Source organism: Leopardus geoffroyi, chromosome E2 (assembly GCF_018350155.1).
Source record: "Leopardus geoffroyi isolate Oge1 chromosome E2, O.geoffroyi_Oge1_pat1.0, whole genome shotgun sequence".
Taxonomy (NCBI): Eukaryota; Metazoa; Chordata; class Mammalia; order Carnivora; family Felidae; genus Leopardus; species Leopardus geoffroyi.
The window spans coordinates 43461371-43485387 of record NC_059335.1 but is presented as its reverse complement, the minus strand read 5'-3'; the positions used below and the strand labels follow the sequence as shown (position 1 = coordinate 43485387).

The window sequence follows — 24017 nt, the reverse complement described above, 5'->3', positions numbered from 1 at the left end:
TACAGTCTAGTGGGCATGAAAAATGTTAATCGAAGATCCCCACCAACACATTTCCCCCTCCAGTGGGGAATGTGAAGGAAAAGTGCTTAAGGACAGCCCAATCCAGTGGAGGGTGAGGTGGGGTGGATGGATGTGGGTCAGGGAAGTCTTTGGGGGAGGAGGTGGTACTCCAGGATGAGACCTACCCTAATAGCAAGGAGCTTGGTTAGTGAGGGTGGGGGCAGAGGGTAGAAAGGCACTCTGTCAGAGTGAAGAACAGGTAATGCGCGGAAAGATGAGTTTGGGGAAGTGAAAGAGGCCAGAAGGCTGGAACTGTGGAAGTTGGAGGAGCCACTTGGAACAGGGCCTTGTGGGCCAAGAGAAGAACATGGGCGTTCTCTTCAGTAGAGGTGCCACTACCATGAGCAGTGGGAGAGAACAGGGAGTCCATTTGGAAGGCTGCTACTGTGGACAGCTGAAGGTGGCGTGAAGGACAGGAGGTCAAGTCAACAGGCCCTGGCCGGGTGACTGTGGGGTAAGGGTCAGAATGGTGGTCAGCTTGGAAGTCCTCCTACAGGACCCAATGACTTTCCTCATTCCATCCCAGAACTAAGGCTGAGAGGAGACGGTAGTCAGAGTCTGAGTTCTGTTGGGAGATACCACTGATTCTTACGCTATGTTCTCAAGCTCTCTGAGCCATAAAAGAGAGGGAAAAAAGCAGATAAACAAGTCAGATGGGCCTGGGAGTTTTCTGATAGAGAAAGAAATAACTGAAAGGATAGCCTAGAGAGATAAAGGATGTTAAAGTAAAGACAACGAGGATAAGTTATCTGAAGAAGGGGAGTGAAAAGTGAAAGAAAAGTTAAGAGTGAATAAGTAAACGACTTGGTAAAGGAATCCCCAGGAGGTGAGACAGTAAAAGAAAATTAAGATGAAAGAACTTGGCTAAAGAACATAGTGTAGTGTTCCAAAGGGGCAAACGGGCCACCGAGGAGGCGGGTGGGTGTCCTTCCCACCAAGGAGGCAGCAGCTTCTGGGGAAGGGGCATGAAATTCCCAGCCACCTTCAGGGAGAGAGTGCAGTGAGGGGCGCGGGGAAGGGACGGCATCTTCAAGGGGGTTCGGTTTACAGGGACATGGAGGACAGGTGGGAGACAGAGATCATGGGAATGGGATGGGAATACCTTGGAATGGCAGGAGGCCCTGGGCAGGACTGGGATGGTCTGTGTGGTCCTGCGCGCCGATCCTGCCTCCTCTTTCCCGTCCCTAAGTAACAGAAATGTCGCTGGATGCTTGCTAGGGCAAGCCTCTTGCAGAGAGTGCAGAGCCAGTGCACCCAGCGCCTTATCTCACGGAGCACATTTCCCCATTTTACAAGTATTGCATCTGAAGCTCAGAGAGGGCGGCCCCTAACCCAGGGTCACACAGGAACCGGGCTCTACCCAGGGCGTGGAGCCGCCAGCAGCACTGCCCCCGGGGGGGGGGGGGGCGGGGGGGGTTGCTTCGCGACCCATAGACCCCCCTCGGGGAGGAGCCGGCCAGAGCCCCTCCTGCTCCCCGCCCCCGAGGGGCGGCCCGGGGGGCGGGCGGAGGAAGTGAGCGCAGCGGGGAGGAATGCGAGCGGGCGGGGCGCGGCGGCCGGGAGCGGCGGGGACTGCCCGGCAGGCAGCCGGGGCGGCGGGGCCGAGCGCGCGCGATGCCTCACTTCACCGTGGTGCCGGTGGACGGGCCGAGGCGCGGCGACTATGACAACCTCGAGGGTCTCAGTTGGGTGGACTACGGGGAGCGCGCGGAGCGGGAGGATTCGGACGGTGAGGGCGCGCGGGGTGGGGGCCTTGGCGGGGGCAGGGGAGCGGGCCACGCGTGGCCCGCGCTCGCACATACATCCGAACCGTGAGAGCACACGTCGATGCGGGCCCAACTTTTGTTAGCCTGCGCCGCCGCCACCTCCCTCGCTTCGCGGGCGCAGACACTATTTCCCTGGGCCCCCGGCGCCCGCGGCTGGGCTGCCCTCCCCACCCCAGCTCCTCCCATGCGGGCCGCGGGCGGGGGCTGCAGACGTGGCCGACGAAGGAGGCCAGGCCAGTGGGGCCGCCCGGATAGTGAATACCGCCGAGCACCCCCATCTCTGGCCCTTCCCGGCTGGGAGCACAGCCACGTCTCGGACCCCAGTTCCTCCACCTTCTGTGAACCTCCCCCAGCCTCCTCTCGCCTCGCCTGTCCATTTGCGCTTCAGTGACTCTTTCCCAGAGACTAACCTACCCTCTCTCCTCCCCCAGCCCTATGGCGCCAGGCTTTGCCTGCCTGAGGGGGTCTATGGCTAACTGCCTGTGAGCGCACTCGTGTTGATCCCACCTTGGGGCTGTAGGTACAGTGGGCATCTGTAGAGCACTCCACAGAACCAGGCTTGTCTAGGCGCTTCATGTGAATTAACTCGTTTAATCCTCCCAATTTCTCTCATGGGATGGGTCCTGTTACTCACACTTAGGAAGGAGTGAACTGAAGAGTGGAGCAGTTATATAATTTGCCTCAAGGGATTCAAACCCAGGCTTGAGAAACTCCAGCACCCTCTTAACCTAGGTGTTAGAACTGAGCTTAAAGGTATATCCACCCCCCCCCCCTTCTCCCAGGTTCCTGCCTCCCTCCAGACCCCTTTCTCCACCTCCCACCACGAGGCCAGGGGTGGGGGTGGGGGAGCTGTCATTGCCGAGACTCACTCTTGGAAAACGTGTCTGTACATATAGCAGCAGCATATGTATGTGCTTGTGCAAGTGTGTAGCTGTGGCTCTCACACCTGACTGCTATGTGTGGAGATGGCACCGGACAGTGGTGTGGGCTGCTGGACATGTAGGTTTTACAGGCTTGATGGTGTGTGCATGCACACACCCCACCTCCACCCCCTGCCCCGAGCCTTGTTCAAGTGGTCAGCAAGAGCCAGCATCCCCTGCTTCCCTGTTAGCTCTGGAAGGCTCTTCTCCCCCAGAGGCTGGGCCAGCCTGCATCCCTAGGATCAGCCTTGCAGCAGCGGGCCAGCAGAATGAACCTAGCCTCTGGCCCCGCCTTGGTCTCTCAGGGTGTCTGGAGGGACCTGGAGCCACATTGGCTGCGTCCTGCTAGGTCCCTCCGAGCCGGACGGACGAGCTCCTCCCACTATCCCCCTCCTTCTTCTCTTGCTCCTTTGCAGCCAGAACTTGGCTGTGTCTGCGGTATGGGGGACACAATGCGCCCTGGTGAGTGCTTACGATCCTTCTTGGTGGGTACTGCAAAGGGTCAAAAGGCACAAAACAGCCTCAGATCCATCTCGTGGGGCCACACCAACCTGGTACCTGAATCTCTCAAGGCCCCTACTTCTGCTCCAAGGGGTGCAGATGGGCCTCTCATCCAGCCCACTATGGCCTGTGGACAGGGGTGGGGAGCTTCCAGAGGGGTACCTCTGGCAGATGCCTGTGAGCACGGGGATGAGGAATCTCACCTGGGCCCCCAGTTATAGCTGGTGTGTTCACAGCTGCTGGTAAGGACACACATATATGTGTACCTCACAGGTAGTCCCCAAGGCCCACACCATGCTCTGATTCACTGGGGGTCTCAGGTTGGTATTTGAGCAGCTTTGGCCTGGCAGGCATGCCCAGACCTGCCCTGGAATTTTTGGAATAGCTGAAGGCCGTACAGACATCCAGGCACTACTTAGGTCCCTGCACATTCCCACAGTTCTGTTGGAGCTGTCATTAAACAAGTCTTTGGGAAAATCCAAGGAATGACTGGCGCCAGATTGTCCCTTTTCTGATGCATCTGGGTAGTTGGAAGAGTGGCTGTTACTTATCTCTACTTCATAGAAGAGGTAACCAAAGCAGCACAGAGAGGGTAAGCAGATTGCCCTGGGGTCACACAGAAGGAGGTTCTGGAATCGAAGCCAGGCAAATTGCAATCCCCAGTCACTCTTCTCTAGTTAAAGGCTTATAGCGCACCCTGGGATGAACTGTGACCCAGAGTAGGAGTAGGAAACCTGAAGGTTAGCTCTCACCTGGTTCTAGTGGATCCTGGGACCCAGATTTGGGCCCTCTCACTGGGTGACCTTGTCTCTGACTCTCTCTGAGCCTTATTTCGTTGTTACTAAAAGGGGGCAAATGGTATCTACTGAAGTGTTGCTGTGAGGACTAAACACAACTCTTAGATGGGCTCTCAGCCACTCTGGAGTCATGGCTGAAAGGACAAGGGATTGGCTAGATTTTGGAGGAATATTCACAGGCACTTTGGGAGGACTGCTACATGCTGAACTCTGCAGTTTTTGGATACTAGTGTGGTTTTCCTCAGACAGACAGGCAACAGTGGTGGGATAGACTGAAGTGCATGAGTTTAGCATAATTTATCATTTATTTCCAACCTACTTCCACAAAAGGGTCAGAAGAGATAAATGCAACAAAAGTGACTCCCCAAAGGACTGTCACTGTCAGATCATAACCATGAAGAGGAAGAGGGCAAGGATGAGATGAGACAGATGGTGACTGCATCTAAAGAGTAAATTTAGCTTAGAGATTCCTGGCAGTCAGTGCACGAAGGGAAATAAGATGGGCTCTATAGTTGCCATTTTCTGACAAAATGAAGCATCTGATTCATTTAGGGCAGACACTTTTTTTGTTTTGGTTTGGTTTTTTTGGTCACAAAACCCAAGAGTACGTTTCAGAGGGCTTCTCACTGAAGGGCTGGTAATATAACGAGCACTGTTACTAGGTTTTCTGATTTTTCTTGTGGCTCTTTATCCTGATCTTGAACAAATATCAAGGGCACGGCAAATGTCAGAGGGCATCTGAGGAGCTAAATGACCCCCTGAGGCTTTAACATGACTCGGTGGGCTGGCTTGACCTCCCGCTGCCTTTGTCACTGTGTTGTTGACGTTGACCTACACACAATCATGTAGCTCATGAGACTGAGCAGCTTGGCTCACTTAGCTACTCCAGGTTACTGAATGAGGCAACGTACTGTTTTCACATGCTGTGGGAAGGAAGAGCTGACTTTGCCCTGAAAATTGTCATCGACACGCTTTACTTCTCAGTCTCTGGGTCATAAAGAATCCATAGTACAGCAACTACTGAGTTTTGTTGCCTCAGAGAAGGCAAGTTAAACCTTAAACCAATGGCGAGAGGATATATCAGATGGACGATGCATCATTCAGCATTCTTAGCTCCAAACAAGAGAAGTGACTTTTGGGCATTTAACCAGAGAAGGCTGACAGATAGCTCTCACAGAACAACGCATGGCCAGTGCGTGGCTGGAACATTCCACTAGTCTGAGTCGGTGATGACAATTCTGTTGCCACCTCCATCAATGGACACCAGGCTAACACTGCTGCCACAGTTATTGCCATCCAACACCAACATGGCTCTTTTGAACTAAGATGAGAGATTTCCATTTGCTATGAGGCCTCTAGGCACTACAGCAGTTGCCATACCGTCTTGAGGAAGGGGTGGGGGGGAAGCATTTAACGATTAGAAAAGGAGCCCTTCATGTCTTCTGCCTGCTCAGTGGAAAACTGGGAATGTCACCCACCGAAACTAACAAAGGATAAAGTTTGGAAAACAGGGCAATCAGAAAAAACAGACAAGCTTTGAGACTTGAGTCAGGTTTATTAAAAAAAAAAAAAAAAAAAAAAAAAAAAAAGCTCATCTGGCTCCTTTCTGGGAGGTTTCCTTGGCTGGAGACACTCTGACCAGCCCCAGGGTGGGTGCATGGAAGCTGGTAATGGCCGTGCACCTAGTCTGGGGCAAGTCCCTGAGATCTGGGGACAGGGAGACCAACAGGGCTCCCGCCAGTAGCCCTTGCTCAGTGCAAGGGTCACCTAATCCGGCTTTGGTAGGGCTTTCTTAGGAGACCCTTGATGGCCTCTTGCAACTACTTCCGCCCGCTGGACAGCCCTTGCCCCTCCTCCCAGCATGCCCCGGGTTGCCCTCCAGGACGCCTCCGCGTGGTGCATGGTGGGATAGCTAGCAGGGGGCCCGCTGGCCATGGCAGCTGAAGGCGCCCCGTGTAGCTTCATTTATCTGGAAGGCAGTACCCAGTCAGGCCCTGAGGACGCCGAGCCCTTGGCGCCTAGCACGCTGGGTATTCCAGATAGGCCTGGGAAAGAGGAGTTGGGGCACAGGGGTGGGGGTGGGCTGAGGGCAGGCTAGAGTCTGGCCACGCCCCCCAAGCTGGCTCCTCCCCTCAGCGTTAACACGTGGTTGTGCCAGTATGCCTCGGGCCTTCCCACCCATGCCCTAGGGCAAATGATGCGCACTCTTTTGATACCGCCCTGGCCATTCCGGCCCTTCACGGAGGCTGGCAGGGTATGCTGGTGAGCCTGAGGCCCAGCCTGGTAACACTGGCCCCTGAAGTGCTCCACAGAGATGATGTTTTGTGGGCTGGCTTGTTGGGCTGGTGTGCTAGGGGCTCAGGAGGCATTCCCTAACTGGGATTCTGCCCCTCTCTCTTCACAGGACATGGCAACCACAGAGAGAGCAGCCCTTTCCTTTGTCCCTTGGAGGCTTCCAGAGGAAGTGACTACTACGACAGGAACCTGGCACTGTTTGAGGTAGCTGAAGAGCCATTCTGGGCCACAGGTGTGGCAGGCAGGTGGGAGTGGGGGCAGGAGCCTTTCACAACTCAGACCTTAGCTAAGCAGGCAGTCTGGACAGTTATGTCACCTAATGTCCCGGCTCCTCCTTCAGTCTCCCTTTGTCTGTTTCCCTTGGCCTTTTGAACTGAAACTGCTCTCCCAGAGGCCACTCACAATCCCACACCATCGCCACCTCCACGGGTGATTTCCACGTAGCCCCTCAGCAAGGTAACCATCTGTCAGGATTTCTCCCCTCAGGATTTCTTTTTTTCCCCTTTACTCACAGTATTTCTCTTTCTTCCCTCTCCTGTGAACTCTTCCTTGTCCTCTCTGGTTGGCTCCGCTGACTCTGTCCTCGTGTTTACAGAGGCCTGGTCCTTCTTACTGGATCTACTTTCTCTCTCCACACCTGCAGCCTCATTGGACACCTGTCTGGAAACATTCCCAGTTTTATGCCTCTGAACTTGAGTTTTATCCTTTTCAGACTCAAACTCAGAAGTTGGATGGAGATTTGTAAGACATGGTTTAGGCCTCTAAACTCTGACACACATTCAGCTAACTGTCCCATGAGAATCTCCTGGGCTTCTCAATCTCCACATGCCCCAAAAGACCTCCATCTTCACTTCTCACTCCAAACCGGTTTTTCCTTGTGTGTAGGGTCAGAAGGGAGCTGACAGGGAAAAACTAAATGTGGGCAAGAGGTAGGTAGCGCTACGGTGCTGGGGAGGGTGCAGGAACAGGGAAAGCCTAGACTCAGGTGGCGGTTGGGGAGCCTGAGCCCTGGAAGGCCTCCTGGCCTAGAAGCAGCAAATTTCTGCAGCAAAGGCTTTGACCTGGCTCCACCCCAAGATGGGCCAGGATCCTACCTTGGGGATTGAGGTGTGTTACAAGGCCTGGGGCCTGGGGGTAAGACCATCTGTTCAGCTCAGGGTTTGGGCAAATAAGAGAGACTTCACTTGTTCCAGGCATCCCCCTTTTGGCTTCCTTGGTCACTGTGATGACTTTTTTATGGGAGAGTTGAGGGCAGACGTGAGTCCCAGAGGCCCACTTATAGCTGGAAGGGAGCCAGGCAGAACAGGCAGGATGAAGTGTGCCATTCGCCTGTCTGCCAGGCCTGCCCTGCCCTGCCCTCACCCCTGAGGCAGGTCTTTTTCATAAATGCGCTGGTAGTGATTGTAGCCAAGATGAGGCAGAGAGAAGCAGTCACTGGGCTGAGTCTTTGAGTGGCACGTGCTGGGGTGTGGCACCCACACCTGCCCAGTAGGCTGGCTTGGGCTTCCCCAGGCAAGAGTGGCATCAGGCCCGGGCCTGCCTGAGGGCTTACAAGGGGACAGAGGCCAGGCTGCTGGCCACCACAGGTAGCCTGGCACTGGCCAGGCCCATTGCCAGATTACCCTGTGGCTCTGTTTACAGGAAGAGCTGGACATCCGCCCAAAGGTGTCATCTCTCCTGGGCAAGCTCGTCAGCTACACCAACCTCACACAGGGCGCCAAGGAACATGAGGAAGCTGAGAGTGGGGAGGGCACCCGCCGGAGAGCAGCCAAGGTAAGCTGGTCAGGGGCAGCAGAGGGGCCATTGCCAGGAAGACTGACTCAACACTCTGGAATTGGCAGTTGTGAGCAACCCAGGGGAAGTGGGTACCAGGTATGGTGAGCATGGATGATGGGCACTGAGTGCCTTGGGCTCAAGAAAGCTTTAAGGGGTGGGCTAAAGAGGAGACCCTGAAGGGGACAGAGGGCCGGGTAGGCCCTCAGCAATGATAGTGAGAGTGACAGCTGCTTTTTCTCTGACCTCTGTGTGTGACATCATGCTCAGCAGTGGACTTGGGTTCTTGCATTGTCATCTTTACGACAAAGCTATGAAACGTGCTACTTTCACCCTTAGTTTACAGATAAGGAAATTGAGTGTCAGGGGTGTTAAGTGACTCACCTAAGGTGACTCAGCCAGACAAGATAATTGTGTACACTAGAAGGCAGATTTGTGGATTCACCGTGAGCTATACTACCGTAGAAGGCCAGAACTCTGGCTCCATCCGTCAGGATAGATAAGGGTGTTACCTTGGGAATCAGGAACCTGGTTGTCCATTGGGACTGTGTAACCAGGTGACCAAAACCTACCCATCACTGTGTTGCCTCCATTGGCAGACTTCTCCAACAGCCCCTGTGTTCCTCAAGTGCCAGGGTTAGGGGGGTGATTGGAACAAAACACTGCCTCTTGGGGCTTCCCTATCCCTCTCCTGGCCCCATCCCCCATTGCTATCCAGGCCTCTGGCCCTCCAGCCCTCCTCTCCCTTCAGAATGACTTTACATGTCTTTGCTCAGCTCCCCTATAGGTGGGGCTCAGTTTAACTGAAGACTGGAGGGTTTTGTTTTTTTTTTTTTACATTTTCAATTTGGAGGCAAGGAGCCCTCCCTCTCCCTTACTGACTCCCTGAGGTTTGGGAAATAGCTGTGACTTAGAAGGAGGTTGGGTTTGGCTGGTACCAGCTGTAGTGTTCTTGCTGGAGTTCAGCACAGACCAAAGAAGTTCTTGGTTGGGATAAACTGGGGACCCAGCCTCAGACCTGGTCATGAAATGTGGACCTTGAAGGGGTAGCCCAAGGAGAGGGTAGATGAGGCCGTTGTGCACCCCTCACTTTACTCCTCCAGGAGGCAAACCAGCCCCCACTTCAGGGAGGGCAGCTGAGATCTTGAGGTCACACAGACTGGACCCCCACCCTATCCTGCTGGTTGTGATTTTGCTGGCATTTTCTGGACTGCACATGGCAGAGAACCCTGAGTATCCCTGGCTGTCCTTATTTAGCCCTGCAGGGGGTAGCCTCTGAGAGTGTTGCCTGCAGTAGATGGTAGAATCCTTAAAAAAAAAAAAAAATTTTTTTTATTTTGAAAGAGAGAGAGAAGGAGAGAGCTCATGAGCAAGGCAAGGGCAGAGGGAGAGAGAGGGACAGAATCCCAAAATGGGCTTGATCCCATGATGTGAGCCGAAATCAAGGGTCAGATGCTTATCCAACAGAGTCACTCAGGTGTCCTCTTTTAAAAATTTTATGTATGTATGTATGTATGTATTGAGAGAGAGAGAGAGAGGGAGGTAGAATCCTTGATAAGAGCCTCTCTTTGTTCCTTAGGGCCAAGTCCAGGGAGCTGGTGACGAGGAGTAAAAAGGTCCCTGAGAAAGGCTAGTGCACATCCCAACAGGACTGTCACAAGGAAGTCTGGGTTGGTAAAGGGTCATGGTCCCTTAGCTTTATGAGGAGGCTTTCAGGATGTTGGGGCTCAGTTTCAGCTTACCTGCCCAGCTTATTGGCCCTAGGGTTAGGATGTGGGAGGATAGCAAGACTGTCTCAGTTCCAGTGGCTTTTCCTATGGAGGAAGGAGAAGGCTGGTCCAGTCCCTAGTGAGTCAGCAGGTATCTAGGGAGTTGGAGCTACTGAGCTGTGGTCCTCACCCAGGATGGGTCCTCACCTAGGATGGGTCCGAGCAGGGCAATCATGAAAGGAGGCATAAAGCAGGAAGGGTGGGCCCCCAACCAGACCCAAGGCAGCCTCTCCATGGCAGCTGCTCTGGCTCTGGCCTGATGACCTTCGCAGGCTGCCAGAGGTTATTTGGGGATGCAGAAAGCATTTCCGGCCCTGCCCTTTCCCACACTGCCCTTTCCCCAAAGTGACTCAGCTTAGAATGGGGGTGGGGCTGGGAGCTGCCGCTATCCAGTGTGTGGTCCAGGGCCTCTGTGAAGGGCTCAGAGCCCAGATAAGGTGTCACCAGTTCAAGGGACCATTTGTTTTCACTTGTGCCTTTCCTGGCTCTTCTGAGGTCCCTTTAGACTGCACAGAGATCCTGCCCCAGGCCTGGACCCTTCAGAAAAGTTCCTGTGGCCACATAGTTCTCTTTCCCACCCCACTCCAGCTTGCTGGGTCTGTGGTGGAAGCTCTTAGGGCCCTGCTACCCTAGGCTGCACTCGTGGGGGCTCAGTTTTTCAAAAGATGCTAGCCTTGCCTCTTGTGTCAGCTTCTGCCCTGGCCTCCTGGCTGGCCCCTACTCTGCCCTTAGAAAGTTGAGAAATCCTGCCTGGATTTGCCCACTGGACCTTCCTTACCTGATCTTCACCTTGAGTTTTTATTGTTTATGCAGGATTTTCCTAGCAGGTTATCCCAGGGGCCTTCCAAGACACCACTCACTGGGCTCAGGACCACCTTCTGGGTACCTTTGGGGCCTACTCTTGATAGAAAAGTAAACAAACCAAGTATAACCCGATATGGTCATGAGACATTCGAGTGAACTGTTACCATGACCTATAGTGACTACTGTGCTAGAAAAGTGTATCAGATGTGTTGAGGGGATGCAAGAGGAAGTACCAACTCAACCTAAGGCAACCCAGGAGAAGTTCCCAGAAGGGGTAACAGTTAAAGCCCCCTGAAGGTGTAACTGAAGAGTTTGCCAGGCAATGAGGCAGGGCTGACCCTTCCAGGCAGAGATGAGCACACATTGTCATCAGGGGCTGAAGCTGTCAAAGAAGGTGATGGGGCATACCTGGTGGCCCAAACTGGGGAGTCTGGCCCACACTGTGGATTATAGGAGAGACAATGCAGAGGGTTTTCAACAGGGATGATGAGATTGGACTTGGTATTCAGTGACCCTCTACGGCCGCAGAGTGGGCTGGAGTGTAGAGAGGTCGACAGGCACCGGAAGGCACCATCCGGGTGCCACAGGTATAGTGCCCCAGGTTCAAGGGGCTGAGGCTGAAGTAAGGCAGGCTGATTTAGGGCAGCTTGGGAGGCAGACTGGGCAGGACTTAGTATCCACCTGGACTGGAGTTGACTGGAGTTGGGGGCTGGAAAGGGAGTCCCAGGGACAACTTCTTGGACTCTGACATGGGTGACATGACACCTGCTGGGTGAGATGGTGGGCATCAGGACAGACCTTTCTTTCCAGAAGTTTAGCAGTAAAGAGGAAGGGAAGGGAGCAGTACCTTGAGGGGGAGGTGAGGCTCAAAAGCTCACAGGTGGGGTTTTGAAAAGAAGCAGGTTTTGTACCTTTCCAGTCCCAAACACCTTTATATATGGAAATCAACATAGATACCCCAGCTGTCACCCACCCGCCCTGTGCTCCCCAGGACTTACACTTGGGATTTCCCTCTGCAACCTATTCTCTGATAGAACACCCTGGGAATAAGGGGATTCTGAGTGATCAGAGGCTGACCTTCCATGGTGCACCTGAGACCTCCTGATGTTCTTTGTTCCCCCCCTCCCTTTTTGCTTCACAGGCACCCAGTATGGGCACCCTAATGGGGGTGTACCTGCCCTGCCTACAGAATATCTTCGGGGTTATCCTGTTCTTGCGGCTGACCTGGATGGTGGGCACGGCCGGTGTGTTGCAGGCTCTCCTCGTCGTGCTCATCTGCTGCTGCTGTGTGAGTATCCTCACCAGGGTGCGGGCCACAGCCCCTTCACAGAGCCCACCCGGCTGAGCTGCTCACCTAAGCCCTCCTTCCCACAGACTTTGCTGACGGCCATCTCCATGAGTGCCATCGCCACCAACGGTGTGGTTCCAGGTGGGTAAGCGCCACCCAAGCCTGATGGGAAGAAGGGGCCCAGGATCTGCCTTGACATGCCCAGGAACCCTCATTGCCAAGCCACGCCCTCCTTCCCCCCAAATAGTTCTCTGGTGGGGGCGTATTTGCTGACTCTGACGGTGCCAACACTTAGGAGCATCCTTGCTTGACAGAGTTTGAGATTGCTGTTATGTTTTATGTTTTGTTTGTTTAGTTTAAAAGTAATTTTTTTAAAGGGTACTGGGACTGACAAAGAAGATGATGGAACACATAGGGTGGCCCAAGCCAAAAGTCTGGACACTATGGATTATAGGATAGACAATGTAGAAGGTTTTCATTTTCAGCAGGGATAATGAGATTGCACTTAGTTCTCAGAGACCCCATTTATTTACTTATTCAACCATTAAAAACAATTTTTTTTAATGTTTACTTTTGAGAGAAAGGGAGAGAGAATGATAGGGGGAGGGGCAGAGATTGTGAGACAGAGGATCTGAAGCGGGTTCTGTGCTGAGAGCAGAGAGCCCAATGTGTGGCTCGAACTCATGAGCCGTGAGGTCATAACCTGAGCTGAAGTCAGACGATTCACTGATTGAGCCACCCAGGAACCCCTATTTAACCATTTTTTCAAAAGTTTTAATTTATTTGTTATTTTGAGAGAGAGGGTGAGAGCATGAGCAGGGAAGGGGCAGAGAGAGAGGGAGAGAGAGAATCCCAAGTAGGCTCCATGGTGTCAGTGCAGAGCCCAACTTGGGGCTTGAATCCATGGACCTTGAGATCATGACCTCAGCAGAAATCAAGAGCCAGGTGCTTAACCAACTGAGCCACCCAGGTGCCCCTATTCAACTATTTTTTACACCGATGTGGATTTCTGAATATGTATTTTATTTTTTGGATCATAATCTAGCACTATCGTTATTTATTTTGTTGCAAATGAATATTGAAGAATAATTTCTTCAAACTGTTTCACTTTGGCTGCTTCACTATTCAGGTGGGCTTCTGTGTCTGGATTTTTTTTTTTTTTTAATAACAGCTTTATTAGTAGTCGTGTAAAAGTAATAGGGGGAAAAAGGGAATATATGATTACCATAAAAAGGTTTGAAAATGAAGAAAAATATTTAAAAGAAAATTGAAAGAATCCATAATCCCACCATCCTGAGTTAGAAACAGTTTATTTGGTTATTTAAACAGGATTGATAGGATACCTATAGCTGTACCTAATATATATGGATTTTTCTCCTGCTCTTGGGATCTATTTCTCCACTGTTGTAAACACTGTCATTAGCAGCTTTGCACACAGATCTCTGTTCACAACCCTGTCAGTCCCTTAAGGAGAAGATCCTAGAGTTAGGATTACAGTATGGTGGCAGGCCCTGTGCTGGGCCCTGGGAACAAAAAAATGACAACACAGCCCTTGCCTTTGTCTGGAGGGGTCAGACTAACAGACACAGCCCTAGGGAAGGGTAAGGCAGGCTGAGATGGGACATACTTAGCTAGAGGAGGCTGTAGGGACTGGCCCGAGTGCAGGGAGTTGGAGGACAGTGGGCCAGCACTGGAGCACTGCTGTGGATTAGAGGTGCCCTAGCAAAGCAGTCATTTTACTGGCCCATGCTGGGTGTTGGAATCAGATGGGAGAGGGGTTCAGCCCCAGCCTGGCCACTTACTAACCACACAGCCTTGGGCAAACCTCCCAACCCTCTGTTCATCTGTAAGTGGGAAAAACAGTCCCTGTCACGCTGGGTGGTTGTGAGGGGTTGTCTTGGGGGAAACCCCCTTACAGAAGAACCAGCCTTGACTTTCTCTGTTGTAGCCGGGGGCTCCTATTTCATGATTTCCCGCTCGCTGGGGCCAGAATTTGGAGGCGCTGTGGGCCTGTGCTTCTACCTGGGAACAACATTTGCTGCAGCCATGTACATCCTAGGTGCCATTGAGATCTTGCTGGTGAGTTAGGCTAAGCTCTGGCCAATTCTGGTCTTCTCCATGTAGTCCCTTTCCTATTGGTTCAGGCTGCTCATGCTCCCCTCACCTCTGGCCAAGGTCTGGGGCTTCTAATATGAAAGGCCTTCTCGAGGGAGAAAGATCTGTGCTCACGCCAGTCTCCCCTTCAACCCTTACCAGTTTGGGCCAGGCAGGGAAGGGGCCTGGCTGCCTTCACCTTGGCCCTAAGTGTTCCACCCATCTGGGCATATTTCAGCCATAGCAGGTGGTCTGTAAACTGTTGCATTTAACTGAGTGATCTTGGTGATCATACAGAGCCTACTTCCTGGGCTTGTGTAGACTCTGGCCAGGTCTGTCTCCCCCAGGGCTCTATGCCAAGGATCTATGTTATCCTCATCCCTAAACCAGGGTGAACAGGACCTTGTCTGGAGGCCAGTGCCCCTTCCATGAGCCCCATGTGTGCTCTGACTCAGCTTCCCCCTCCCCACTGGACTTCCCCAGCTGGTGAAGAAGAGATGGAGGGGTAGTGGGGAGTGCAGGGTAACCAGTGCCCACCCCTGGAGATCCAGACAGTAGATGTTTAGAGGAACTGCCTGACTACTCCCACCTCCAGGTTCTTTGCCTGTGGAATGGCTCTGCTCCTGGATCTCTTCTGGGGTAGGGGAGGGGGGTTGTTTTTTGTTTTTCTATTTCCCACATTCCTACATTTATTATTTGGATTTTTTCTCTAAGGAAAATGTGTCCTCTCTCCCATTTACTTATTTAACTGTGTATTTATATCAGTGTGGACTCCTGGATATTTATTTTATTCTTTGGCTCACAACCCAATACTATCATTTATTATTGTTGGCTGTTTATTTGTTGGTTGTTTAGCTATTCAGGTTGTCTCCTGTGTCTGAATTCATTTTATTTTATTTTATTTTATTTAAAAAAATTTTTTTTCAACGTTTATTTTATTTTTGAGACAGAGAGAAACAGAGCATGAACAGGGGAGGGGCAGAGAGAGAGGGAGACACAGAATCTGAAACAGGCTGCAGGCTCTGAGCGGTCAGCACAGAGCCCGACGCGTGGCTCGAACCCACGGGCCGCGAGATCATGACCTGAGCCAGTCAGACGCTCAACCGACCAAGCCACCCAGGCGCCCCTGAATTCATTTTTTTTTAAATAATAGCTTTATTAAGATATAATTCACATACCATATGATTCACTACCTATTTAAAGTATACAAGTTAATGGTTTTTAGTATATTCACAGTTGTGCAACCATCACCACAATCGAATTTGGAACATTGTCATCCCCCCAAGAAGAAGAAACCCCATACTTGTTGGTAGTCACTCCCCATTCCCCCCAGCCCTAGGCAACCATTAATTTGCTTTCTGTCATTGATCACATTTATACATTTTGGACATTTCATATAAATGGACTCGTATACTATGTTTCTTTTGTGTCTTTTTCTGAATATTAAAGGAAATGGGGCGCCTGGGTGGTGCAGTCGGTTAAGCGTCCGACTTCAGCCAGGTCACGATCTCGCGGTCCGGGAGTTTGAGCCCCGCGTCGGGCTCTGGGCTGATGGCTCAGAGCCTGGAGCCTGTTTCCGATTCTGTGTCTCCCTCTCTCTCTGCCCCTCCCCCGTTCATGCTCTGTCTCTCTCTGTCCCAAAAATAAATAAAAAAACGTTGAAAAAAAAAAAAATTAAAAAAATTTTGAATATTAAAGGAAAAAGAAAACCAAAATGACAGGACTCACTTTCCAAATAGGAAGATCGAACTTTCTTTATCTGTCTTGTTTCAGACCTACATTGCCCCACCAGCTGCCATTTTTTACCCAGCGGGCGCTCATGATACATCAAGTGCCACCTTGAATAATATGCGGGTATATGGGACCATTTTTCTGACCTTCATGACCCTAGTGGTGTTTGTTGGTGTCAAGTATGTGAACAAATTTGCCTCACTCTTCCTGGCCTGTGTGATCATCTCCATCCTGTCCATCTATGCCGGGGGCATCAAGTCAATTTTTGACCCTCCTGTGTTTCCGTAAGTAACCTGGGAATACCTCCAGATGTTGCACTGACATTCCTCCCAAGTAGTGGCCTTTGATGCCATGAGTCCCGAGACTGCAGGATGGGCCTCTAGCTGAGCAGGTGCTGATGCTTCTGCTCCCCCACCCCCCACAGAGTGTGCATGCTGGGCAACAGGACCCTGTCCCGGGACCAGTTTGACGTCTGTGCCAAGACGGCCATGGTGAACAATGAGACAGTGGCCACCCAGCTATGGAAACTCTTCTGCCACAGCCCCAACCTTACCACTGATTCCTGTGACCCCTACTTCCTGGTCAACAATGTGACCGAGATCCCTGGCATCCCTGGTGCGGCTGCTGGTGTGCTCCAGGGTGCGTCCTCCCTCCCATCCTCCTGTTTCTGACCCACAGGCTGAGCAGGAGGCAGGCAGTAGAGCACAGAGCTGTCCTTGTGTGGCCAGCTCAGGAAGGGGGGCAGGTCTGGCTGCCTTCCCAGCCCAGCAGTGTCCTCTCAGCCTGGCTCCTGGCACCTAGGTTTTGAGTGAAAAGAGCCTGTTTGGCCAGTATCCCAGGCATGCAGCAGCCCCCAGAAAGTTCTGGCAGCCCCTCTCCCCAGTCACCAGCCCTTGACGCTGCCTGGGATTGTTCTCACAAGAGCCATAAAGGGCCTCTGTCTAAGAGGCAGGCAGTGGTGACGCTCTGGCCGATGGTGGTTCAGCCACCTTTGCCTGTCAGACCTCTAGCCAGAAGAGCTCCTTCCCTGTGGCTGATGCTACCCCACCCCATCCTGAACCCCCAGAGCCTTTCACATCTGCAGCCTCTGGCGGGGCTGCCCCAGACTGCCCCTGGGAAGTAAGTGGGGCTGCGGTAGTGATACTGCTGCCCCCACAGAAAACCTGTGGAGTGCCTACCTGGAGAAGGGCGAGGTCGTGGAGAAGCACGGACTGCCTTCCACAGATGCCCTTGGCCTGAAGGAGAGCCTGCCCCTGTACGTGGTGGCTGACATCGCCACATCCTTCACCGTGCTGGTCGGCATCTTCTTTCCCTCCGTAACAGGTGAGTACTTCTTGCCCACCCACCGAGCCCTGCCCTGTTTCCCAGGGGAGCCCCTGAGGATGTCTTGTTTTTGGAGGCATTATGGCTGGCTCAAACCGCTCCGGGGACCTCCGGGATGCCCAGAAGTCCATTCCTGTGGGGACCATTCTGGCCATTGTTACGACCTCCCTTGTGTGTATCCTTTCCTGGGCCTGGAGTGGGCGGGGAGGGGGGTGGGAGGCACTCGCCTACGTGTAAGTTACCAGCTGGCACTCACAAACATACCACACACGTGTGGACACATACACACCTTACTTTTCATGTGCATGCGCTTGAGGGGTGTGTGCACAACACGAAATCCTCAGCTGCGTCTACTGGCTAAGGCTAGGACAAAGGGCGTGTGGGTTCTGTGTGGGGAATGAGTGGGGACAACAGTGGCAGCAGAGGCCTAGCTTTCCTTGACACAGCTGCAGACTTCAGCAGTGTGGTTCTCTTTGGCGCCTGCATCGAGGGTGTGGTACTCCGGGACAAGTGAGTGACCTGGGCCCCTCCCTGTGGCAGGGGGCTCAGCTTTTGCCTGCCCTGACACCAGCTCCCCTCGTGCGCGTGGTCCCACACATGTCCTCAGGCTGCTGGTTGCCAATGGTGGTCTGTGCCACCAGGTGAGTCCGGCCCCACCAGGACTTTTTCTTCTGAGAGGATGGTGACATCAGGACCAGGGCTGGGCTGAGGGAGAGGATAGGGGCTGGTGGACTAGCCTTCTCTGCTGAGGGGCCAGAGCTCTGCCCACCATAGCCATCCTTCCTGACTGCTGACATCCCTCGCTCTGGGCAGCCCCACCCAGGGCTTGGGGGACTCCTTGCCTGGAGCATGGCCTGAGCCTGGCCCCTGCAGGTACGGTGATGGAGTCAGCAGGAACCTGGTGGTGGGCACATTGGCCTGGCCTTCGCCCTGGGTCATCGTCATCGGCTCCTTCTTCTCAACTTGTGGTGCCGGCCTACAAAGCCTCACTGGGGCACCACGCCTTTTGCAGGCCATCGCCAAGGACAACATCATTCCCTTCCTCAGGGTGAGCCCATCTGCACTCCCCCATAGCCTGGGTACTGTGGGTCTCTCACACTGGCTGGGGTAGAGGGGTAGTGGATATGGATGCATTGCATCCTGCTGGGGCCTGTGGTGGGGCCTCTGGTGGCCCCAGGGCCACGTAACCTTCCATGGGAACTTGCTGAGGGCTGCCCTGGCCCTGCCCTGATGTTGGCAGAGCTCCTTGTGGCCACAGTCCTCAGGGCCTGTCGATGGCTCATCCATAACAGAGAGGCCCGGAGATATGGGAGGGGAGAGAAACTTGTGGTACCTATCGGGACAGGCGTGGGTGTGACCTGAGCCCCAGAGGGGGAGCTTGGGGATGATGGAGGCCAGGCTGTGGCTTATGGCCCAAGGTGTGGGATGGGGGTGATGGGACCAGCTTCTTCCCTCACTGACCCTGCTCACTCTGGTGTTTGCAGGTATTTGGCCATGGAAAGGCAAATGGTGAACCAACGTGGGCACTCCTCCTGACGGCACTCATTGCTGAGCTGGGCATCCTCATCGCCTCCCTTGACATGGTGGCCCCCATTCTATCCATGTGAGCTGGGGGGCAGGACAGGGGAATGGTCTTGGGAGGGGCTCCACGCACCCTCAGCACCCCTCAGCCAAGGGCCCTAGCACCTCCCTATGACTCTGTCTCGTGTTGAGGATGCGGCTGGGAGACGTGTCAGGCTGTATGGGGAGAAGTGTGCATGGCAGAACGCAGCCTACCTCTACATGCAGGAGTGAGCCTGGCACTTATGCAGGAGTTTTACAGAGACCAACAGGTCCCACACTCCTCCGTGGGAGACTCCCAGAGCGAACAGCCAGAGCCCTCCCCTCCCGGACACAGCAAGCACCTAGTGCCTAGTGCCTTGAGGAAGCCACCACTGCTCCACCCATCTGTTTTAGAAGTTGTTTGCTTTTACTTTGTTATTATTATTATTATTTTTTTTAATGTTTATATTTGAGACAGAACGTGAGCAGGGGAGGGGCAGAGATAGAGAGGGAGACACAGAATCTGAAACAGGCTCCAGGCTCTGAGCGGTCAGCACAGAGCCCAATGCGGGGCTCGAATCCACGAACTTTGAGATCATGACCTGAGCCGAAGTCAGATGCTCAACCGACTGAGCCACCCAGGTGCCCCAGAAGTTGTTTGCTTTTAAAGTTCTGTAGTCGGCTGGGCATTTGAGATCCCCAGTGCCCTGCGGGAGGTGATCAGCATGTGGCAATTTCTGGGGATCCCTGAGGCAGAGCTCATGTGGTTACTGTGTTCACCTCTGCCAGTGGCTACTCCATTTCTCCTCACACATCTCATTCTATTGCCCATGTTCCCTCTTGCTTGCTCGGTTATCACAGGACTACTACTCACTGCCCCAGTCAACCTATAGGCCTGAAAGGTCCTCCTTCCCCCTGGAGGTAGCCCCCCCAGCCTCAGCCAGGCCTGCCAAAGTCAGTCTTCTCTTATTCCCCACTGCAGCCCAGCTCCACCAGTGCATAAATGCACACCTGAAACTGTTCTTGCCGTCATAGGGTGGTGACCCCTCACTGCCCAAGCCAGAGCATGTATCTCAGCCTTTATCAGGTGGCTCTTCCTTGCAGCCCTAATGGGACTGACCATTTCCCCCTTCTGGGAGTTTCTGCCCCTGACCTGCCCTCTCTAGTAAGACTTCCTGCCTTCTTGTCTGCCCTTTCTTTCCAGCCAGCTGAAGGGCTCACGCAGCAGGCCTCGCCCATGTCCCAGTCTCCTACACCCACCACGGTATCCCTCAAGCACCTCTAGTTCAGTGTATGCCAAATGACCCTTTTGTATTCACTTGAGGTTCTCTTCTCCACACTCATGACAGCCCCTCATCCAACTGGTCACCCAGGCCAGAGGCCTGAATATTGTCCAGCCATCTCCAGACACTGAGCAGTCCTCAGCACCATCCTTTCCGCTGTTCCCCCTGCCTGCAGCCCACCTTCCCACCTTGTCAACCTGTGGACACTTGCCCGTTCTCTAAGACCTGGCTCTGTGGATGCCCTTACAGAAGTCCCATCTGCCTCAGGCTGTGAGGCTGAGGAGACCTGGCTGAGCCCACATAGGGCAGGGCCTTGACACTCAGTTCCTAGTCCAGCTCCAGCCTGGGGAAGATCAGGTATTATCAGGCACCTGGATCCCAAGGAGGCCGCTCTGTACCAACTATTCCCTGTGCTGCAGGTTCTTTCTGATGTGTTACCTGTTTGTGAACCTGGCCTGCGCTGTGCAGACACTCCTAAGGACACCCAATTGGCGGCCACGGTTCAAGTACTATCACTGGTAAGTGCCAGCTGGACCTCTGAGCCAAGTCCTCTGACACAAGAACTTTGAGGGAAGCTAGGAGCCCCATCCAGGATGGAGTTTGAATTTCGGGGACAGTGTTTGCTATTGGTGAGAGATTGGGGGGTTGGAGGCTTGGCGTGGGGCCCTACTGATCTTTCCTGATTCTGGCCCTTCCCCACTCTGGCCCAGGGCGCTATCCTTCCTGGGCATGAGCCTCTGCCTGGCCCTTATGTTTGTCTCCTCCTGGTACTACGCCCTGGTCGCCATGCTCATTGCGGGCATGATCTACAAGTACATTGAATACCAAGGGTGAGTGCGGGGCTGCCGCCTGGCTGGGACAAGTGGGGTAGTCTGTATGCTGGGTTTGGGGGAGCTGAGCCATCTTTCACTAGCCACCATGGGTGCGGGGCTGGGGGTCTGTGACTTGGGGGGCTGGCTGCCTTCCATCTCACATACACATGGACAGAATCCCATGGGTGGGCCCGGAGCTCATCAGCTTGTGGTTGGCCCCTGCAGGGCCGAGAAGGAGTGGGGTGATGGGATCCGAGGGCTGTCCCTGAGTGCTGCCCGCTATGCACTGTTACGGCTAGAGGAGGGGCCTCCTCACACGAAGAACTGGCGGTGAGTTCACATCCAGACTGACAGGAGCCACTCAAGGTACTCAGGGGGTTGCTGTGAGGGTGGGAGGGTCAAGAGGTGCTGGTTCTCCCTCCCTAGTCCATGTTCCCTGTCCTGGGGTTGTCAGTGGTGCCCTTGGATCCCTGCTACTCACACTGGTGGGGGCATGTGAGCTGAGAAGGGAAGAAGAGGGGCTTCCTGGAAACCTCTGGCCCAGGTCTCAGGCTCCCCATCTGGCCACTGCAGGCCTCAGCTGCTGGTGCTGCTGAAGCTAGACGAGGACCTTCACGTGAAGTACCCACGGCTCCTCACTTTCGCCTCCCAGCTTAAGGCTGGCAAGGGCCTGACCATCGTCGGTTCTGTCATCCAGGGCAGCTTCTTGGAGAGCTATGGCGAGGCCCAGGCTGCTGAGCAGGTGCCTGCTGTAGGGGGTGGGGAGCTGACTAGAGGTGTCTGGGCTGCAGCTGGCTCCTAGGAGAAGGGGACTAATCCTGACCAGCCAGGTGGACCGCACTGCTGCCACGTGAGAGCTGGAACAAGGGGGTATGGCTGTCCCATCTTAAAAACACGGCCTCTGGGTGGGCAGCTTACCTCCTTCTCCTCCCCCACCCGCACCTCCAAGTCATTCTGTTGGGAGGGAACCCAGGAGAGGGAACGCTAATGGCCTCGCCTTCTGACCCTGGTATGTTTCCTACAGACAATCAAGAATATGATGGAGATTGAGAAGGTGAAGGGCTTCTGCCAGGTGGTGGTAGCCAGCAAGGTGCGAGAGGGGCTGGCCCACCTCATCCAGTCTTGTGGCCTGGGTGGCATGAGGCATAACTCTGTGGTGCTGGGCTGGCCCTATGGCTGGCGACAGAGCGAGGACCCACGTGCCTGGAAGACCTTTATTGGTATGTGATGGGAAAGATAGGTCCTGGGCTCGGCTGTGTGGGAGAGGGGCTGGGGATCAGGTGAGGGCAGAGGCCAGAGGGCCACGGGCTGGCAGTCAGCAGTGGCCTTCTTCCCCAGACACCGTGCGCTGCACCACAGCAGCGCACTTGGCCCTGCTCGTGCCCAAGAACATCGCCTTCTACCCCAGCAACCATGAGCGCTACCTAGAGGGCCACATTGACGTGTGGTGGATTGTGCACGACGGTGGCATGCTTATGCTTTTGCCCTTTCTGCTGCGCCAGCACAAGGTGGGCCTGGTGGGTGGGCCCTGGTGGCAAGCGCTGGGCCCTTGGAGGGGTGGAATGTGACTAAACCACCCACCCTGCTCCCGTGCCACAGGTGTGGAGGAAGTGCCGGATGCGCATCTTTACGGTGGCCCAGATGGATGACAACAGCATCCAGATGAAGAAGGATCTGGCCATCTTCCTGTACCACCTACGCCTTGAGGCAGAGGTGGAGGTGGTAGAGATGGTGAGTCACCTGCCCCTGTGGCCCTGTGGATACCCTGTCCCATGCAGCCCATTCTTCATGGCCCACTCTCTCCCTAGCATAACAGCGACATCTCTGCATATACCTATGAGCGGACACTAATGATGGAACAGCGGTCCCAGATGCTGCGGCAGATGAGGCTGACCAAGACAGAGCGGGAGCGAGAAGTCAGTGGCTTTTCTTGTTTGAGGCAGGGGTGGGTGGCAGGTCAGGCCTTTGGAGACACCATTAGTTTGGGACATCAGAATGAGGCCCCCCCTTTTCCCATGGAACTGAGGCCACCTCCTCTGATTTTCCTCAGGCCCAGCTGGTCAAGGACCGGCACTCAGCCCTGCGCCTGGAGAGCCTGTACTCGGACGAGGAAGATGACTCTGCAGCTGGGGCTGACAAGATCCAGATGACATGGACTCGGGACAAGTACATGGCAGCTGAGTCCTGGGACCCCAGCCACGCCCCTGACAATTTCCGGGAGCTGGTGCATATTAAACCGTGAGTGCAGCAAGAATGAACCCAACCACACTGGAGTGTGGGGGTGGGATGGGGCCGTACATAGTCTTTGGGGGGGCCAGAGGTGGGGCCCACGATCAGCTGCATTACCTGCAGGGACCAGTCCAATGTGCGGCGCATGCACACTGCTGTGAAGCTCAATGAAGTCATTGTCACTCGCTCCCACGATGCCCGCCTGGTCCTACTGAACATGCCTGGCCCACCCAAGAACAGCGAAGGTGATGAGAACTGTATCCTTTTGTGGAGAGGCAGGCAGTGGGGAGGTGGACACACAGGAGGTCAGGCCAGGAGCTCTTCTCTCTAGATGAGGGGGTGAGAGCTTACCCCAGCTCTGGTTAGTAGGCCAGATTTCCCTGGATGCCCTTGGTCCTGGTGCTGCCTCCTTGACCTGATGCTCTACAGACATGGAGTTCCTGGAGGTGCTGACCGAAGGCCTTGAGCGTGTGCTGTTGGTGCGTGGCGGTGGCCGTGAAGTGATCACCATCTACTCCTGAGCCTCATATACACTTGCGGCTTAGAGTGGAGGTGTCCAGGGTAACAGCCCCCTCCCAGCACCCACCCACCAGCCCTGCTTTGCCTGGCCCTGCCCCGGACCCAGCTTTGCTAGGTCTCCTTGGAGACTGGGACTGGGCCTGGCAATGGAGAAGGATCCAAGGTACTGACGGACCCTGAGAGGTTTGGGGACTTTCCCATCCAGCACCCCAGGAGAGGACTGGTGGGAGCTGATGTGGGATTTGAAGGCAGCCTGCCCAGGAATGCTATTTATTGCATATTTATTGTTTGGATGTCACCATCAGAGAGGAGGGGAAGGGTGGTGGGGGGGGGGGGGTCTGGCCCAGCCCACCTGCAGGAAGATCTGGCTCAGGCTACTGTGGGCAGGGACCCCCACGGAGCAAAGCGCAATGGAACTGTCCAGCTGAGGCCTGACTTTTTTCAATAAAACATTGTGTACTTCTGGGCCTCCTACTGCCCCGTCTCTGTTTCCCCTGGCACCAAGGGAAGA

The 24017-nt window shown here is 54.2% G+C and overlaps 1 protein-coding gene across 3 annotated transcripts; it reads left to right on the top strand.

Annotated features, from left to right (window-relative positions):
* Positions 1 to 1579: 1579 nt before the first annotated feature.
* Positions 1580 to 23973, top strand: SLC12A4 (solute carrier family 12 member 4). Of its 3 annotated transcripts, none has more exons than XM_045443214.1 (24): positions 1580 to 1789; positions 6449 to 6543; positions 7981 to 8112; positions 11827 to 11973; positions 12060 to 12114; positions 13922 to 14052; positions 15841 to 16082; positions 16223 to 16437; positions 16957 to 17121; positions 17198 to 17296; positions 17574 to 17631; positions 17995 to 18169; positions 18606 to 18724; positions 20366 to 20464; positions 20657 to 20776; positions 20984 to 21088; positions 21332 to 21500; positions 21783 to 21978; positions 22097 to 22266; positions 22358 to 22489; positions 22567 to 22674; positions 22809 to 22996; positions 23111 to 23244; positions 23417 to 23973. In XM_045443214.1, the coding sequence occupies exons 1-24, from the start codon at positions 1675 to 1677 to the stop codon at positions 23506 to 23508; spliced, it is 3261 nt and encodes a 1086-aa protein (XP_045299170.1). In that variant the 5' UTR covers positions 1580 to 1674; the 3' UTR covers positions 23509 to 23973. The 3 variants fall into 3 exon arrangements, with proteins under 3 accessions (XP_045299170.1, XP_045299169.1, XP_045299171.1); XM_045443213.1 differs by lacking the exon at positions 1580 to 1789 and adding an exon at positions 3099 to 3208; XM_045443215.1 differs by lacking the exons at positions 1580 to 1789; positions 6449 to 6543; positions 7981 to 8112 and adding an exon at positions 9710 to 9782.
* Positions 23974 to 24017: the final 44 nt, after the last annotated feature.